The sequence below is a fragment of the Gouania willdenowi genome, chromosome 17 (assembly GCF_900634775.1).
Source record: "Gouania willdenowi chromosome 17, fGouWil2.1, whole genome shotgun sequence".
NCBI lineage: Eukaryota > Metazoa > Chordata > Actinopteri > Blenniiformes > Gobiesocidae > Gouania > Gouania willdenowi.
In genome coordinates, this window is record NC_041060.1 from 15,290,175 (window position 1) to 15,308,558 (window position 18,384).

Sequence of the window (18,384 nt, forward strand, 5' to 3'; positions counted from 1 at the left end):
ATCTTTAAACTCTGTTGCAGTTTGATTTATTACACAACACCGTTGAACCCATTCAGTATAGGACAGACATGAGTGTAGCTTTTGTTACAAGTTTATTTAGTGCACAAGGCAACATTTCATTTTAAAAAACAAACTTGTGGATATATGGTACAGAACACAAAAACCTCATTTACCTCTAAGCCATGCTCCTTGTTTTCGTCTTCTACACCCCTTCGTATTGTGTTGAAACACTAAGCATTTCAAACAGAAAATAACCATTTACTACAGAGAAGTGTTTTTAAAAATGAACTCCCAAAATATCCTGCTTTAAAAGGCTTCATTGAAAAACCAGTTCCTGTCCTTATCCAACATTCCTTTCTAGGCATTCAAAACATCAAACAGCTAAATGCACCGTCAACAATGAACAATCAATCCAGGCAGAAAATAACATGTGGCCAACCAATACTTTGCAGTTACAAAATATAGAAATTCATTGCGTTGCCGTTTCTTTTATGTTTCATTTGGTTTACCTTATCACTGGAGCTCTTGAACGGTCTACGTTCAGCAGTTGGATTGATTCAAAGGATTCCTCCTTTTGGGGACAAACTACGACACGGCCTGATTCTACGACCTAAGCCTGCAGCATCCTCCAACACTGTGAGTGAGAAGTGAAGGCAGCAGCATTTCAATATTAGCTTTGCACTGCGCATGAGGGCAGATAACACCACGGAAACGTTTCACAAAGTCATGTATTAAACCATTTTTTGCCAATAGGATTGTATGGCATGCAGTTTGATAAACCAATCTGAGGCATCAATACACTGCTGCTGAAGACTTACCAGGGGGACAAAGAGATTCCAATAGTAAATATTCCAATATAACAAAAAAACAAAGTTCTATGCAACCATTAATGGGAAAAGTCACTTTAAAAGCATAGCGATTCATGCAATTCATTCATTGGAGAGAAGTTAAAAACCCTACATTTTCAGATTAAATTTTCATATATTCAGGACATTTCATAAAAGTTAATCAGGCATTGTCATGACGCAGGTAAGCAACTATTTGCATGTATATCAGTTATTGCTGCATTTCCTACAGTTTTGCTTACCTGTGTTATTGCAGCAGAACCTAAGATGCAAGGTCAGGGACGACACTGCAAAGATCAAATATATATAGATTGCACTGTTTGGCGTCAATGAACAATTCAATTTTGCTTTTTGACTTTTCAACAGCCTTTAGAACAGTGCTCATTTAGAACAAAAAAAAAAAATGAATCAACACTGAGCTAGTCAAAATGATTTTCTCTATTCACATTTCACATGGTTTTATAGGTGTGAAGCACCTTGGCATGCTACACTATAGTCATTCAGTTCTCCACATTAGAATATATGGCATTTCATTTAAAGGAAATAGCACTTTAGATAGCAGATCAGAGATTCAGAACGCAAAACAAAAACACAAATAACCTCACATCTGAAACAATTCCTCTCATCAGAATAACAGTTGCTGACATTCAAACCCTCAACCTGACACCAAGACCTTTCCTACACAATCGACAAAAGCTTCAGGAGTTATGCAATAGGCAGTCACACAAAATCTAGATCAATCTCAGAAACAGATTACAAAAAGCATCAACTCTAGTACACTATGCTTCTCCTTAAAACATTTCATACTTACCCAGGGCATGGGGTTGAATGGCAACATTTGACAAAAAAAAAAGTCATACGTGTTGCAGCTCATAAAACATACATTAAAAAAGAGCATTCTTTTGTACTTACATTACAGGAGGCCTAAACTGATGGATGGAGACTGCTTAGCCACCCGACCCTACAACACCTACACTCCTATAACTGGATAAACACCAACAGACCGGGCACAGCAAAAATGTAACTTTTTGCAATCAATTCAAATTTCAAAAAACATCTTTTTAGAGAGGAAAACAATTAAAAAAAAAGAAAAACAAAAGACAAATTTAGTCATGTGAGTTAGGTCACAATCAATCCAGACAAACGCATTTTTCTTTGATACAGTGAAAAATTACCTGACTGTCCTGCAAAAAGAACAGCAAGAAAAAACTTTGAATAGAACTACAACAAAGGCAACGATTCTTTCAACTGTATCTTTTAAACAACATTTTATAATTACTACATGCTTACCGCTTTTCCTAACCTTGCCTGTGGAAGAGGAAGTGGCTATCAAGGCAAAAATACAGTGCATACTACCTCACATGTCAAGCAAATAACCAGCAACAGGCAAGAAGAGTACCACAGCAACGCAAGTAATGCATGAGATACGACACAGAGAAACCCATCATCAGACTTTCTGTTCAACATTTATCTACTGCTAATGACGGGGGAGTCAGTGAGTGTGGAGAAAAACATCAACAAGGACGTCTGCTGGATCACTGTGCGCATATTGTCTATCTAACAGCCTTAAAGACAGTTGGAAAGAGACAGGACAGAGTAACGTGGCCTTTTTTATGAAATAAATCCAGCCCCCACCCCACCCACATGATACAAGAACTGATACTAGCTCAATATAACCCCAACTTACCAACACAGGAGGTTTCAGTTTGTTTTATTGCAAAAACACAACAGGCAATAGCATTTTAAAACTGAGATGATATACACAGTAATGTCTACAGTTCATTAAACATGAATTCTAAACAGGTATTGTAGATACATGGCTGGAATGACCACATGAAAAATTACTTCAATAAAAACAAAGCATTTACAAGAACAAAAAAATCAAAAGAAGAAAAAAAAAAAAATCAGAGGACGTGTTCACCGGGTTATCTGCCATCTATGTGAAACACTTTGAAACCAAGGAAATTTAAGATCTTCATCAAGGCGTCAGCATCCAAACATTTAACAAAGGGATTTTGTTTCGACAATGTAGCATTTACTTTATGTCCGCTTCACATTACTGGCCCTGTGCAGAGGAAATACATAGAAAATACATTGCATGTTAAGAGCAGAAACAGTAGGCTCAGCATCCCTGTGTGGGAAAGAAGTGATTGTGGGTTAGTGTTGAAGTGCTGCTGCGTTCACTGGAACCCTGTAAAAACCTGAGGGGGTAATGAGGGGTTAAGGCACACATCAAATTAGTGTACATGAATGTAGTAGAGGGCACGTTCTTATCACATGTGTACCTGAGGGGCTTGTGGCGCTCCACCCATAGGTTGTGGGTTTGCTGTGCCGTAGTATGCAGCCTGTTGCCGGTAGTACTCAGCCCAGGCAGCGCTGTAGTCGGGCTGACCTCCTGGCTGAGAGGCTGGAGCTGCTGGCGTGGCCTGAGGAGCGGCTTGACCTGCAGCAAAACAAGAAACAAAGCTTGATTAAACAAGCGAGATACAACACGACTTAAGCTTATAAAACCGAATAAAGACAAAACTGTCATTCAATGTTGGTCGTTAAACACCTCAAGTATAATGCTAAATGATTTTATTATAAGTAGAGCCTGGACTCAAATATCTGCACTAAGGCGACACCTGTTGGCTAACAATAGTTAAAAACGTAGCCATTGCATTTTAGCCTAAATAAATTATTTTAAAAGATTTTCCATCATGCCAGTATTTTTTTCTCACTAGAAACTAGTGCTGGGAATATATCGAGTTTCAAGATATATTGACATTTCTATTTTGCCGATTTAGAAAATTACAATATTGCTACATATATATATTTTTAATAGCTGATTTTGAATTAAAACACTCGTTTTAGGAGTCGCTGCTTTCACTACTTCTCAGAACATGTAAAGCACAGTTTGATGGAGTGCGTCCTAACACAGACCAAACCAAACAAGCCACACTACAGAACTCACTCACACATGCTGTCCCTTATAGGGGAAAAAAGACAAATGGCACATATTGTGCAGCAGTTTGTTAATAAATGTGCCTGTGTGGCATTTTTCATCAGCAGATTTAACCCCGAACTTCTAGTCTGACTTCATTTGATTTAAAAATAAAGATTTATAGCGTATATTGCTATCAGACATTTTTGATTCTGACGAGCAAGAGGCTACCTAACCTGCTTAACTTGTTTTTGTTTTTTTAATCTGTATGATCTTCTTCATAACAATGTCACTAATGACAGCTTTAATTATGTTTTAAAACATTGAAACAAACATTTGTAAGAAGGGGAACGAACATGCCACCTTTTCTTTAGGGTGGCAGGTCAGAAACCTTCTGTTTTTGTTGGGTGGTGGTTGTGGCAGCATCTCTACGGCAGAGGGCTGCTAGAAAAGCCAACCACCCGTTCAGCTAAAAATCTACGTGCCTCGTTTTTCTACTTCAACATCATTGCATCTCCACTACGTTTTTCATATGCATGTACAATAAATAAAGAAATTGGCAGACTAAAAATATGTATCTCAGAGTCAGACATAATCCAAATAGTCACCTCAGGAAAACCCATTAAAAATAGACTTTTTATAAAAAAACACCTTTAAACTCTATCCAACACTTGAACCGTTGCATTATTTAGAAGTCATCACCTTGTTTTTTGTAATACTCTTCCCAGGCTTTAGTGTAGTCTTGAGGTTGTTGACTTTGCTGACCTGGAAAAATCAAATCTATGTCAATGCACCCAGTAGACAAACACGTAAACACAAAAAAAAAAAATCTACATTTGTTTAATTCCCCAAACATGTTCATCATTTAACCCTAAACACAGTCAATGCAAATGCAAACATTTTTGGCATTTGAACATGAGTGATGTCCTGAGTTTTGTAAATAGGCTACTCTAGGCTCATAATGGTGGTTCTGTGTCAACAGCTCAGTCCTGTGGACAGTCAAAATGTCACAGTCTAAACAGCACAGGCATCAGATTTAAACCGAGTGCGGGCTCATTAAAAACGCCCCACAGCACACCATGCTGACAACAGCCCAGACCTGAAAAAGAACCTGACTGAGGGCCTAGGAGCTGTTTAGACTGTCTGGTGTTAAGTGTACACTGAGACTACAATTATATACCCATTTTCTTGTAATATTCCTCCCAGGCCTTGGAGTAATCTGCCTGTCCACTCTGACCTGGAGCCTGTGGGTCACCTGTTAAAAAGAACGGTACTTGTAATTAGTACATCATTCTCAGCAGTCCTCCACCTGCCTGGGTTGGCCTGTCTGCCTAGGAAGGGTAGAAAAACTATCCTGTCTTTCCTTTAAAAAAAAAAAAAAAAATGTAAAAAATAAAAAAAAGACGCCTCTGCGAAAGCAAAATGAATTTAATGACGAAACCAATTCACCACCAGTACGACATGAGCACAGAACACTACCACAGTTAATCTGCTGAGCTAGTAGCTACACTAACACTGTAATAACCTTTGCTTCCCTAACATGAAGCCACACTGGCACCATTACGTGAAGCAGACGTTTGTTACCTTGGCCGTTTGGTTGAGACGTTCCAGGAGCTCCACCGGTCGGGGTCATGGGAGCCTGGGGCTGCTGGCCACACTGTGCATAGTAGGCTGCCCACGCTGCAGCATTGGCATCAGCTGCTGCTTTGTCTGGATACATACAAACAAGGTTTTAACCAAGGACAACGTACAAGATATGAATGACCATGAGACAACAGCTCATCATCAAATGCAATAATGACTTAAATACTCACTTGGATCAGGCTGTCCTTGCTGCCATTGTGGGTAACCGTTGCCCCATCCTTGAGGTTGATAAGGAGCAGGAGGACCACTGGTTAAAAGAAATTAAGTGCCAGTTAACTTTCCACTTTATAATTAAATTAGAAATGGTTAGCGTCATAATAAAGTCCTAACAAATAGTCTCGAGCTCTGAATTTGGGGGTCTAGATCAAAGCGACACTAATATTTTAGCACATAAGAAGCTGTTGATATTTCATTTTAAATTAAAGTTAAAAAAGGTAACTTGATGCACTATTAAGTAACCTTTCACTGTTTTCCTTGACTATTTACTCACTGTGGTCCTGGAGGTCCTTGATTGTATGGTCCAGGGTTGTATGGACCCATGGGCGCTCCAGGTGGGCCGGGCGGACCTGGTGGCCCATGGGGGCCGGGTCCTCCATGTGGACCAGGGGGTCCATGAGGGCCACCCATTGGTGTGACTGGACCCTAAATAGACAAACTATTTAGCTGAATTTGTTGCAATCTAACCTGCTGAGAAGAGAGGAGATGGTCCTCACCCCAATCTTTTCCTCTACCAGCTGCCTGGCATAATCGATCTGTTGAGGAGACCCTCTGATGGTGAACATCTTTAGGTTGGGATCAGAGTTTGGAGGAGGATTACGCTGCAGCTCGATTCTTGCTCCAGACTGCTGACTGATGCCCTTGATGGTCTCGCCACCTAAAATATTAAAAAAAAAAAAACAATATAAAACAAAATATAGAGACTGGATTGACAAAACATTTTTTTTCTGAACTTCGATAAGTATCAATTACATTTTCTTGTATTAAGTGCTCAATCTGTGTTGTTTCTTACCTTTTCCAATGATGAGGCCAGTCTTCATTGTTGGAACTGTGAAGCTGAACTCCTGCAGTCCACCAGGTGGCCCCATGTTCCAGTTTCCCTGCCCCCGGCCTCGGCCCCTGCCTCCGCCGTGCCCTGGTGGCCCACCAGACTGGACACTCCTCAGCAGGTCGGAGATGATTTCTGCTGCGTGTTGTGCTTGGTCAGGTGGACCCATGATCTGTGCTATCCTGTCTGGAGCACTGCCATCATCTGTTGGCAGGAAATGTAGCATTAGACTGGAGTAACAGAAACAATTACCATTTAACGCATTTACAAGTAACGTTTTATAGCATAAAGATATTAGGTCTCAGGCTAATTAAGGTTTTATACATCAGCTTGTCAGCGTGGTGCATGGTTTGTCATCATTGACCAAAATTTTTTTTATACTTCCGCCGATTTAGAGCCACCATTTTACCTGGTTTAAACTGAATTCTAACTCCTGTATCACTTTGGATTTTCTTGATCATTTCCCCACTTCTTCCAATGACAATGCCGACAGCAAATCGTGGAACGGGAACCTCCACCCAAAAAAACACAAAAAAGGCAATGTGGTAAGTATAAGTTAAGATCAGGTCCAAACTGTTTTAACTTATGTGTAAAGTGGGCAAAATACTCACATCTAAACTGTCCCCACCACCGACTCTCGAGCCATACTCCCCCCTCTGTTCCCTGAAGCCTTGTTCCCTGATGAGCTCCATCACCATCTCCTTTGCTTGCTGTAACAAAAAAATGAAAATGCAGCATGGCCATCAATTACACAAACATGTTAAAATTTTACACCATACTAGCCACATTACAAGGACCAATGACAGATGAAAAAATATCAAATGGTCTTTAAGCGTCAAGACAATTAGGTCTTAAGCTAGTTCTAAATGACAAAAGTCAGAATACTTTGTGCATAGCTGTTTAAATAGGAATTAACAACAAAAAACAAAATGAGGTTTAATATTAGATATGCAATGGAGACCTCAGAGAAAGCTCACCTGAACCTTAAAAGGATCTCCTGAAATGCGCAGAGGTTTGTCTGCACCAGTGTTCTGGGGTCCATCCTGAATCATGACCATTTTGACTCCAGCTCGTTCCTACAAGTCAAATTTAACAAAATGTAAATAAATAAACAATATTTTGGCTGGGCAGCCTTCCAATAGACATTTCTTGTTTTTTTGCACGTTGACTCATCACTTACCTGAAGGCTTTTAATAGTTTCCCCTCCCTTTCCAATGACGAGTCCGGCTTTCGAAGAAGGGACCATTACCTCCTGAACCGTCATCCCTGGACCATCGTTGTGGTGGAAAGCTGGTGCAGGTCGTCCTTTTTCTACTATGTCTGTTAGTAATCTCTTGGCAGTTCTACAGGAATAAAAGCAAATTCCACTATTGTGAAAAGCAGTTATGCACAAAAGGTATTATACAATACGGTGACGGTCTAAAACTTACAGAATGGAGTCTGGTGATCCTGTTAAAGTCACAGACCTATCTGGCATTCCTCCACTGTCTGTGACACAAATATTTTAATGTCAATGCTTTTAAATAATGCGAATTCATAAACTCATTAATTAGCATTAACACCTACCAGGTGCAATCTGTATTTTACATCCAGATTCCTGCTGAAGGCGTGAAATCTGTTCGCCACCTCTTCCAATTACTACAAGAGGAGTTGGATTAATTAGATTACAGTATGATTTCCATATTGATATTAGTAACATTTTTCACAGCAACTTACTAAAGCCAACCATGCCGTCTGGGACTTTAAACTCTTCTGATGCCGTTCTAATGAGGGGGGAAAAAAACAATATGATTCACTCATGGAGGTCCTGTGGTCATAGATCATTATGTCTAATATTAAACTTTCATACCTTGGGGGACCACCCATTCCTCCCATAGCGGCGAAGGCTTAGATTGGACAAAATATGGTTAGTCTCACCGGATCTGCTGTCTTTTCATAAATCAAAGTTCAAAATCTTCAAGTGACTCACCATCATTTGTCGCAACTTTTTTTGTCTCAGGTTGATCTGTAAAAACATAACATGCAGCTTAAGCATCACATAGTTAGTACAACAACTATTTTATTCAATTATACCAGTCTCCAGATATAGAATTGTGTGTATTTCTTTTTAATTAAAATAATTACTAATCTAAAAGATTAGTCCAAAATGTTTATCTTGACATATAAAAATGAAAAATATTAGACTTTACATTCTATATATAATTAGGAATATAAACTTCAGCTACATAAACACAGAATATCAGACCTATGTGACATATCAAGTTTTTTATGCAGTATAGAAAATTACAATATTGCCTATAAGGATAAATCTGTATTTCAATTATTTTTGTTAATACTAAAAGTGCACTTATCTTTCTTCTAACAAACTCACTCCGGCTGAGGCCAACATGTAATCACTCATTTAAACACATGTGCCTGTTCTCTCACCATGAGGCAACGTGGACCCTCTTAAAGAGGCGACTGCTCTTAAAAGCAGTTTAGCAAAAAAAAAAAAAAAGCAAAAATAGTTACGTTTAACTTGGTACTGCTTAATCTTGTGAGATTTGAGCAGATCGTTTTGATTTCGAAGCATTTAAAAATAATTTATTTACACAATTTAACTTACTTAAACCCAATAAAGCATTTTTAATAGGCTTTGGAGACATTTAGCTTTTCAGTAATTGCATCAAACAAGGAGGTGGAGATACAATGGGAAGCAAAGAGTATTACCCAAAAAGTTTATTTTTTAAAATATATAGAAAAAATAACAGAATTAGAAATCAGAACAATTAATTTATATGCTTTTACAGTGAAATACAAGATGCCATGATCACAAATTTAGCACAAAAAAAATGTGTTACACTTATATGCACAGAAGCCAGGTAACTTGTAATTAACACACAGGCAGGCAGTATTCATCTATATTTGCAGATCGATTTGAGTCACTGACCGATATTCAGTTTAGGCATGGGAAAATACCCACCAGCGTCCTCCAGGGGCCTTTTCTGGCCTCCGTATCCGAAATCCCCGCTTGAAGGGGCCGATACACCATCCCCACCGATCTTAGCTGCGATCTACACAAACATTAAAAGACAAAAAACATTAATATAATTTTTTTCTGCTAAAGTGTGTGTGTTGGTAGGGAACAGCATGCGGCCTAAACTTCGGGCCCGGAAATCCGCACTAACAAAGGAGACCTTTGAGATTAACGCTAAACGAGTATTCCCATATTTACTTTAAAACAAACATGTTTTACTAACAACAGATGCATAAATTACAATATGTTCACACGAGAAGACTTGACGCACTACTTTATTCACCTGTGAAGCGGACATTACTCATCATTTGTTAGCTTGGCTAAGCTAATAGTCGTCTGACGGTAGAACGGCAGCAAAACTACAATAAAACTACACTTTTGCGCTGTAAGATTATGGATAGGCTTAAGCGCCTGTAGATTCTACGTGCTTTACCTGTCGAGCTCGCTGAAGAGCATCTTTAAAAGCGTCGTTCATTCCCCCACCGCTGTTAGAGGACGGAGGAGCCACGTTGCTGTAGTCAGACATGACTGCTGCTGCTGCTACTCTGTCTGATCCTGCTCCGACGAGGGACAAGATGGCGGCCTGGGTTCGCGGGATGTTGATGGGAGATCTCGCGAGAAATGTCTCGAGATCGCTAGAGGACATGCTGCACGTTGCTAGGTAGAGGATGAAGAGGATTCTCGACACAACAACAAGCTAAACCTACTGCCGCCAGACCAGTGTTCGTTAACATTTTAAACTAAGAAAACATTAAGCAGGTGTTCTCCACCTTTTTTTGTCAAATATTTCCCTGAGGAACTCCTTCTTTCCATATTTCCAATTCATTTTTTCAATTATTATCAACATTATTATTTTTTTCTCTTTTCTTTTCTTGTCTTCTTTTCTTTTCTTCTCTTTATCTTTGTGGTATCCAGTGTGTACAGGGGAACATGTTTCTTTACTGCGTACATGATAATAAATACTTTGAATCTTAGCTTTTCTAAAATAATGCTCAGCCTGATTATTTCTTAAGCATCCCTTTATTTTTTTTATTGTTTTTTTACATTTATGCTCTATTATCTTATCATTTATAAATAAGGACTTTTGTATATATATGACTTATCTATAGACAGTAATCTATTAATACCTCATGTACAGACATGATTTGCAGATATGTTTTCACATGTAGAAAGCGACTAAGATTGATTTGATGTGATTTTGGTTGGAATATCCCAAAATTGCACAGCTCCTTTATTTCAACTACAATCATTGTGAATGATTTTGACAAACTATCTCATAAATACATAATATTGACTAATTCTGTACAACAACAACATATTTTTTAAAAGCTAAAACTTTTACTAAATCAAGATTTTCCATCAAAATTAACCCCATACAACAACTGCTGATAAGAAGAATCAAACTACTGGTTTTATTTTTGTTTTACTTTTACGCAAAGAACTGGAACAAAGCAGCAGACTTTTTATATTGGTCACGTAGGGGGTTTTAGGCTTTTAAAGTAACATGTCTGACTCATTTTTATTTCACTCTTCAGAAAGCATGAAAACCCAAAATACATTTTTTTCAATTTCAATTGTTGGCTCTCTCTTAATGTTTTACAATTTGAAAAACAAAAAACAATTATCATGAAACTAAATAATAACTGAACATTTAAAAGCCTTACAAGCTATATTCCCAGTGGTTTAGAAAGTATTAAAAAAAAAAAGAGACCTAAGAATAACAGTGTATGCACAAAACTGGCACAGACAATATGAAAATAATGTTTATTACAAACCCTTTAATACATTCAATGGTCATTTACAAACACATTCAATGTTTTGCTAGTTAACAGTTTGTAGTATCAAGGCACTGGCTTGAACCTAAAAAAATTATTGTTGTATATTGTAGACTTACACCAAAATCAAAAGTTACAGCTTTTGTATATCTCTCTGTTACTCAAGAATCCATGGAAGCAAAAACAGATTCAAATTTTTTAGTAAGAGAGTAATTTATTAAGGCACAAGGAATGGCCCTCATGAAGCTGGCTCCCATACCGTTATAATATCCTCTAAATCCATGTGTTTGGTATATCCCAATAAGACCAGGAAGGACACCTGCTGCAGGTCGTGTGTCTGCGCTGAAAGCTGAAAGAAAGCAAGAAAAAGCAGGTTAAAAACCTTCTATTGATCGCAGTGTGAGTGAAAACAGAGGATATACCTTGTGCTTGCTGCTGTGTTCGGATGACTGCTAGTGGATAACTGGTCATTTGTCCTGAGGCAAAAGCCACAAAACTGAAGAAAAACAGCTTGGAGTCACTGTTGTAGGCTGGATCACTCTTTGCCCAGCTCATAATTGACTGCAACAAGAGGAAGATCAGTAATAATCTCTATGTACTGCTGTATTTTTAATGCAGATCTTACCTGATGGACAGCACATTCAACTCCTGCATAGGGGATCATGCAGAGAATGCTCGGTTTGAATCCTCTATAAAATGAAGAGAGAGACTCGGCTCTGTAAATTGATCGGGCGCATGATAACACGCCAGCATAACTGCCAGCTTGTTGTAGGTTTAGTCTCACTTTTAACATCTGTCAGGCAAAGAAAAGGAGAGAAATCACCATTAAAAATTCACAGATGAAGAGAAAATGGTCATATGTTAGATAAGGTTTGAAACATTGGACAAACTGAGCAATAAAACTTCATAATCAATGAATATGCGCATCTCTTTTATCTATTTTATTGAAGAAATATTTTTCAGGGACTGAATAAGAGTATTAATTCAGGGTTTTTACAGTTTTACATTTTAACCCTCCGATTATCCTCAAATATTACTAACACATTTGAACTTTGTTCATTTGAACACATAAATAACCACTTCATAATGAAACCTTGACCTGTTCTCTCGAACCACCGTCAGGTCAAACTTACAGTTTTAGAGTTTGTGTATCATGTAAATCTTTCATCCAAATCGCTTCTAATTTGGGGTGCACATTCATGACTCTCACAGAATGAACTGTATTGATTGATGTTGGTCTTTCCTTTCTCATTCTCATCAGATGAGAGTGTCTCAAACCAGGATGCTCAACACAATTCTCTGCCTTAGACACATTCTCCTCTACGTCACTTTCACTGTGAAAGAGCTGTTCCAAAACCTCATTGACAGTAAATCTTTCCCGAGAGGACATTTTTAAGAGAGAGAGACAGCGTGCATATTGCAATACACACAGAGCACAACAAGGAATGGTTTGGATTAAAAAAAACTGCAATGCAAGCTTTTATATGTGTTCACCACATTGAAAAAATACCATCATGATAATTTTATGCTTAAAGGAGCATAGGGCAGGATATAGAAATCAGACTACATAGTGAGACCAGTGAGACCAAGTGTAACTGCAGCCATCAGCTAAGCCGCCGCAAGGGGGGCGCATCAACTGTTTAGGATCAGAGCACAGCTGATAGGACTGTGACTAGAGGATGGATACCTGACCGAACCCGGACGAGATCCAACGGCACTGGACGTGTCGGGTTTGGACAGATATTTAGAACTGGTGGTCTGATTTGGCCACATAGTGTTGTTTGCGCGCAACGTTCTTCCTTTCCTGCTGCAGCAGACCTGTGCACATGCATCTGTGGAACCAAACAGTAGTTTAGTCCACCATGCTTGTCTTCTTTCAGTCTTCAAGCTGTCTTTTTCTCATTTTTCGTTATTTCTGGGTATTGGGCCGCATCTCCAAGTCATCGAGAACCCACATCAGTGTCATTTGACATCACAGCTGCAAAACTACGTGGGAAATTTGTACCCAGAACAGCAGTACAGAATGTATCACACAATCTGTTCAAGGCAATAGAGAGAAATGTGTGTGGGTTTATTCTCTTTGGTTGTGAGCGCTTCATCACCAATTAGCATTAAAGACTTAAAATTCATGTTTTATTTTCTCACAATTCCTGCCCTATGTTGCTTTAATCAATTGTTTCCATCAAATTAGGAAAAGTCATGAAATATGAAGCAAAAAAATAAAGTAATCTATTATTTTTTGAATGATAAACATTAAATGGTGTCAAATTCACCCCAAGGGTAATAGGAGGATTAAGAACCGCACAGGAAAGTCTGATTTGTGATACCTCTAAGGGGTAGAATGCGGCGTGAGCAACAGCTCCAGAGATGCAACCTAATCCAAAGCGCTGTTGAATCGTGAGCGTCTCCTGTGTTCTGCTTTGGGTGAACTGCTTCATCTGGACACCACAAAGAACTTCTCATCATGTGAAACAAGAATCTGTTCATGAATCATTTAAACAAGAGAGCCTGACCTGCCGGGTCTCACCTGAGCATAGATGAGACATTGCAACGTAGACTGTGGTGTTCCTTTCAGTACATTGACAGCGTTGCCTTGCCACATGGAACGTAGACCACCAGTCCTCATCTCCCGAAAGCCTTGCGAGAAAGCCTTCGATCCATGAACCTGCAGGGAATAATGTTGACTTAATTCCTTTTGCAATGCAAATATTTCACTGCGGTCACTCAAAATTAAAATATAACAACAAACAATAATGCCAGAACCTTGATTTTACCAACTTCATCAAGGAAGGTCAGATATTTTGCAGAACTATGAACCGACAACAAGATGTCTTTGATGTAAGGCACCATGGACGTATGAAAGTAGGTGCCTATAGCTAAGAGCAGTTCCTATAGCAGTGAAGAATATGGTCAAATACAACAGTACAATTACTTTGTCATTCAGAAAGTGTTTAAATCTCCTCAATATTCAAGATTAAAGTGTTTGCTTAAACCAAATGCACCCCACCTACTTGCTGTAAACTGGTTTTAAGGTTTTGTCTTGAGCAATCACAAAAAAACATAATTCAATAAAAAAAAAAAAACCCATCAATATTTAAAACCATTATTTATTCTTTGTATAAAATGCATGTTTTTACAGTATGTACCACCAGATTCAACCAAACACGGTAAAAAGTGAAAAATAACTGAAATTACAGACTATTTACTGCACAATAAACTCACTTCTCAGATAATCATCAGCATTTTTGGTTCATTTGAATAAAGCCTCACACGGGTAGATTATTTATCCCAATGTTTTTTTTTTTGTTTTTTGTTTTTTTTACTGCATTTTATGACCATCGATTCATTGCATTCCTTTCAGTGACGACCCACTGTTAGAGCCTGTAAAATATTATGCTAATAAAAAAACATTTGTCTTCATGGCAACCACAGGTTTTCGTCATCTCAGCACAACACACAATTACACATATATTGTCTATTGTGCTGAGATGACAAAACCTGTGGTAACACGAAAGTGGCACAGTGTTACTCAGGAGTGCAATGGTCCTTCCACCATTGTGGAGATCATGGGTTCAAATCCCTCAACTGACCCCCAGTGAGTTAAATAAAGAAGTGTTGGTTTTAGAGTTGACCTGCAGTTGTGTTTTTAAGCGGTCAATGGGTGCTGTCACAGTACGGGACACAGCATCGGCCAGTCCGGCTGCCATGACGAATGTCCTCCAAGCAGCAAAACCAGTTGCTTCCTCTGGCATCTCGATGGGCATCGCACGACTCTCCCCTACATCGAACACCTGCAGAAGCACAAACAACCAATTAAAATTGCACATGCACAGCATATCCGTCTATAGGAGATAAGTAAGTGATCGCACCAGGTTGTGTTTCCATGACGACACAAGCTCTCCAATGTTATCCACCGGGTTAAGGATGATGTGATGCAGGAACTCGTCCCAGTCAACTGTCATTGAACTGTCTCTGTCCATCCTGTTGTCAACAGCAAATGTGAACATGAAACGAAGACAATGATGGTGCAAAGTCTTCATTAGTCTATATAAAGAATAGATATACTTGAATTGAGATATACGGGAAATTCATGTTTAATAGGTAGTTCAAAGTAAAAAAGTAGAGATTTTTCACATCATCTTTTTGCCAGTATCCAATTGCCGATATTTCCCAACACTACATTTTGAATTTCCGATATTAACCTATTCCGATATATACATAGGCCCCATCCCCCTCCAGCTAATTTTAGGTCGCATTATATATAACTCCATTAAATTTACAGGTTAAGCCTACTTTTAACATGAATCCCATTGGATGTACTTCACAAACATTATCCGCGTAAAATAAGGATACTTATTCAACTTTAGTTAAGGAAAAAGTGACACATTCGTGTTTAATGATGTTTTTTCAAACAACAGCTCATATTTTTCCACCGATATTGAAAAACCCATAGCGATGTCGACCAATAATACTCTTTATTTCAAATAGCGGCAGATGATATTGGTGGGCCGATAATATCGCCCATCTGTACGAAAAAGATACAGGCTTAAATGCAATAACTGTTTTTTTTAAAAGACCAAACTGTTATAAAGCACACATATAGAGCCCTATTTTGACAAAAAAGAGTAGAAATGGCCAAATCAGCTACACTTACCAGATATGACAACAAATGACACATTACCTGTGAGTTCTTGGATGACACACTTGAAATGTAACATCTTTTTTGAGTATTTGGTCCTCATCTTTGCTAAATATTACGATATGTGCATAGACCTCATCCCCCTACAGCTACTTTTAGGTCACATTTTATATAACTCCTTGGAAATGACAGGTTAACTTTCTACTTTTAACGTTAATCCCATTGGATGTACTTGGCAAATAAACATTTTCCGTGCAATTCAAGAATACCTATTCAACTTTAGTTAAGGAAAAAGTGCCACATTCTTGTTTAATGTGTTTTCTCAAACAACAGCACGTGTTTTTTTTTCCACCGATATTAAAAAAAACGATATTATCTCAAATATCAGCCGACAATATCGCCTATCTTTACGGAAAAGATACAGGCTTGATTGCAGAAACTGATTCATTTATTTAAATCAAATAATAATTGCATAGTTTTTGCAAAGACCAAGCTGTTACAAAGCACACATATAGAGCCCTATTTTGACAACAGAGAGTAGAAATAGCCAAATCAGCTACAGTAACCATAACAACAAATGACGTTTCCTGTGAGTTCTTGGATGACGCACTCAAAATATAGTAACTTTTTAGAGTATTTGATCCTCATCTTTGCTAAATATTCCGATATATACATAGGCCCCACCCCCTTCCAGCTAATTCTAGGTAACATTATATATAACTCCATTGAATTTACAGGTTTATCCTACTTTTAACGTTAATCCCATTGGATATACTTCACACATAGACATTATCCATGCAAAATAAGAATATTTATTCAACTTTAGTCATGGAAAAAGTGGCACATTTGTGTATAATGGTGTTTTCTAAAACAACAGCACATATTGTTTTTTTCCACCGATATTGAAAAACTGATACCGATGTCTACCGATATTTCATTTTATCTCAAATATCAGCCGATAATATTGGTGGGCTGATAATATGAATATGAATGAATAGTTTCTTGTGAGTTCTTGGATAATATGATCATTTTAATCGTTGCTAAATGAAAGTCTAACCTGTAGATATTTTTGTGTGTAACCTTGTGAGCTGAAGGCCAGACACACGCACATGGACGGATTGCCACCTGTTCCAAATGTCAAACTAGCACTTTGCATAGACATGCACACACAGGTGGACTATAACTCATTTTTAACGGCACAAGACACTTATTCATGCCATCACATTGTCCATAACGTAGCAAATTTTAGGTGAAACTTGATTCCTGTTGTCAAAGTAGGGCCCAGACTGGTAATAGTTAGATAACATATCGTTTTCATGCCAAACAACCAACATTTGAAACGGACTCAAGTCTTTATTTAATATATTAATGCATTATACAGACAGAGGAGTAAGCTTGTACCCCTCTGTCTGTATAATACAGTTAATATTTAGTATGACTGCTGCTTGAGGGCGCATGTGACCTAATAAAATGTTTGATTATCATGCAACAAATCAAAACTATGTGTCCAAATGAAGAATTATTTCAGTGCATCAATGAAACGATGAGGGGAAATAGACAAGAGTCTTACATTTGTATAATTTTTTTTGCATTCGGCTTTGAAATGACCACTCCTATCTCCTTAAACAAGCATATGATGTCCTCCTGGTCAATCACTCCTGATCAGAGAAGAAATGCACAAAATTACAAACAGAAAGAAGCTCTGTTTGCGCTGCAAAATTATCGCGAGATTACTGTGTTCGAAGTTCCTGCAGGTTCCTTGTGAGAGCAAGGGTCACTAAAGTGCTATAACTGTGTACCATAAACAAATGTGATATTTTTCCAACAGGCTTTAACGGGTCACCTTGGAAACGACATTTATTTATTTTTTTACAATGATTATGGACTGTACAGAAAAAAAGGCCAAGCAAATATCAAATACATTGTGTCTCATTATATACATATATTAAAAAAAAAAAAACAAGAGATTGTTGTCTTTAACAGTTATAATAATAATAATGATTAGTTTTACAACTCACCACACTTATTCTTATCAAGTTCAACAAAGTGAATTTTCCATTTCTTCTCCCTGTCCATCATATATCTCAAAAACTCTTTGTAGTCCAGCAGGCCATCTTTGTTTGTGTCATAAGAATCAATTATTTTCTGAATGGAGAAGAGAACATGCATGCATGTTTTAAATGCAATAAATCATTGAATCATTATAATGTAATATAAATCATACATCTGTCATACCTGGACCTTGGTGTCTGCTGAGATGATTCCATGTTTCTTCATTTCATTGTGCAGCTCTGCCACCGACACGAACCCGTCTTTGTTCTGATCCAGTTTTACAAATAATCCACGAAACTGATCCATTGCACATTCATAAAATAATTCTTAGGATATAAAGAGGTAATTATTGTGCAGATATTGTGTCGATTTGATGTGAGATGAAACAGCAGCAGCTCTGTCTGTGTAGGCGCTGACTCACTAAAGGCTGTGAGGCAATGCAGTG

General features: G+C 38.0%; 2 protein-coding genes across 5 annotated transcripts; both read right to left on the bottom strand.

Moving 5' to 3' along the window:
* Nucleotides 1-79: 79 nt before the first annotated feature.
* On the bottom strand, nucleotides 80-10,055 carry fubp1 (far upstream element (FUSE) binding protein 1). Of its 4 annotated transcripts, none has more exons than XM_028472490.1 (19): nucleotides 9,907-10,055; nucleotides 9,387-9,510; nucleotides 8,427-8,462; nucleotides 8,307-8,343; nucleotides 8,174-8,220; nucleotides 8,024-8,095; nucleotides 7,888-7,945; nucleotides 7,638-7,800; nucleotides 7,435-7,533; nucleotides 7,069-7,167; nucleotides 6,867-6,969; nucleotides 6,422-6,661; nucleotides 6,126-6,286; nucleotides 5,903-6,054; nucleotides 5,583-5,659; nucleotides 5,353-5,478; nucleotides 4,949-5,023; nucleotides 4,471-4,533; nucleotides 80-3,288 (listed from the first exon to the last, which is right to left on the bottom strand). In XM_028472490.1, the coding sequence occupies exons 1-19, from the start codon at nucleotides 9,997-9,999 to the stop codon at nucleotides 3,119-3,121; spliced, it is 1,995 nt and encodes a 664-aa protein (XP_028328291.1). In that variant the 5' UTR covers nucleotides 10,000-10,055; the 3' UTR covers nucleotides 80-3,118. The 4 variants fall into 4 exon arrangements, with proteins under 4 accessions (XP_028328291.1, XP_028328290.1, XP_028328292.1 ...); XM_028472489.1 differs by having other exon boundaries at nucleotides 6,867-6,975; XM_028472491.1 differs by having other exon boundaries at nucleotides 2,095-3,288; nucleotides 9,420-9,510.
* Nucleotides 10,056-11,342: 1,287 nt separating this feature from the next.
* On the bottom strand, nucleotides 11,343-18,384 carry slc25a24l (solute carrier family 25 member 24, like). Its single transcript, XM_028473060.1, has 10 exons — nucleotides 18,123-18,384; nucleotides 17,906-18,032; nucleotides 17,458-17,545; nucleotides 15,118-15,229; nucleotides 14,881-15,039; nucleotides 13,776-13,913; nucleotides 13,576-13,686; nucleotides 11,874-12,041; nucleotides 11,671-11,809; nucleotides 11,343-11,597 (listed from the first exon to the last, which is right to left on the bottom strand). The coding sequence occupies exons 1-10, from the start codon at nucleotides 18,243-18,245 to the stop codon at nucleotides 11,410-11,412; spliced, it is 1,353 nt and encodes a 450-aa protein (XP_028328861.1). The 5' UTR covers nucleotides 18,246-18,384; the 3' UTR covers nucleotides 11,343-11,409.

Excerpts from the sequence above, each read along its gene's own strand:
- fubp1 (XM_028472489.1), bottom strand. The coding sequence starts at position 9,999 with ATGTCTGACTACAGCAACGTGGCTCCTCCGTCCTCTAACAGCGGTGGG. Across the intron at positions 9,511-9,906 it reads CTCTTCAGCGAGCTCGACAG|ATCGCAGCTAAGATCGGTGG; the intron begins GTAAAGCACGTA and ends ATGTTTGTGTAG. Across the intron at positions 7,801-7,887 it reads GGATCACCAGACTCCATTCT|AACTGCCAAGAGATTACTAA; the intron begins GTAAGTTTTAGA and ends TTATTCCTGTAG.
- slc25a24l (XM_028473060.1), bottom strand. The coding sequence starts at position 18,245 with ATGGATCAGTTTCGTGGATTATTTGTAAAACTGGATCAGAACAAAGAC. Across the intron at positions 15,230-17,457 it reads GCAAAAAAAATTATACAAAT|GATGGACAGAGACAGTTCAA; the intron begins GTAAGACTCTTG and ends TGTTGACAACAG. Across the intron at positions 11,598-11,670 it reads AACACAGCAGCAAGCACAAG|CTTTCAGCGCAGACACACGA; the intron begins GTATATCCTCTG and ends GCTTTCTTTCAG.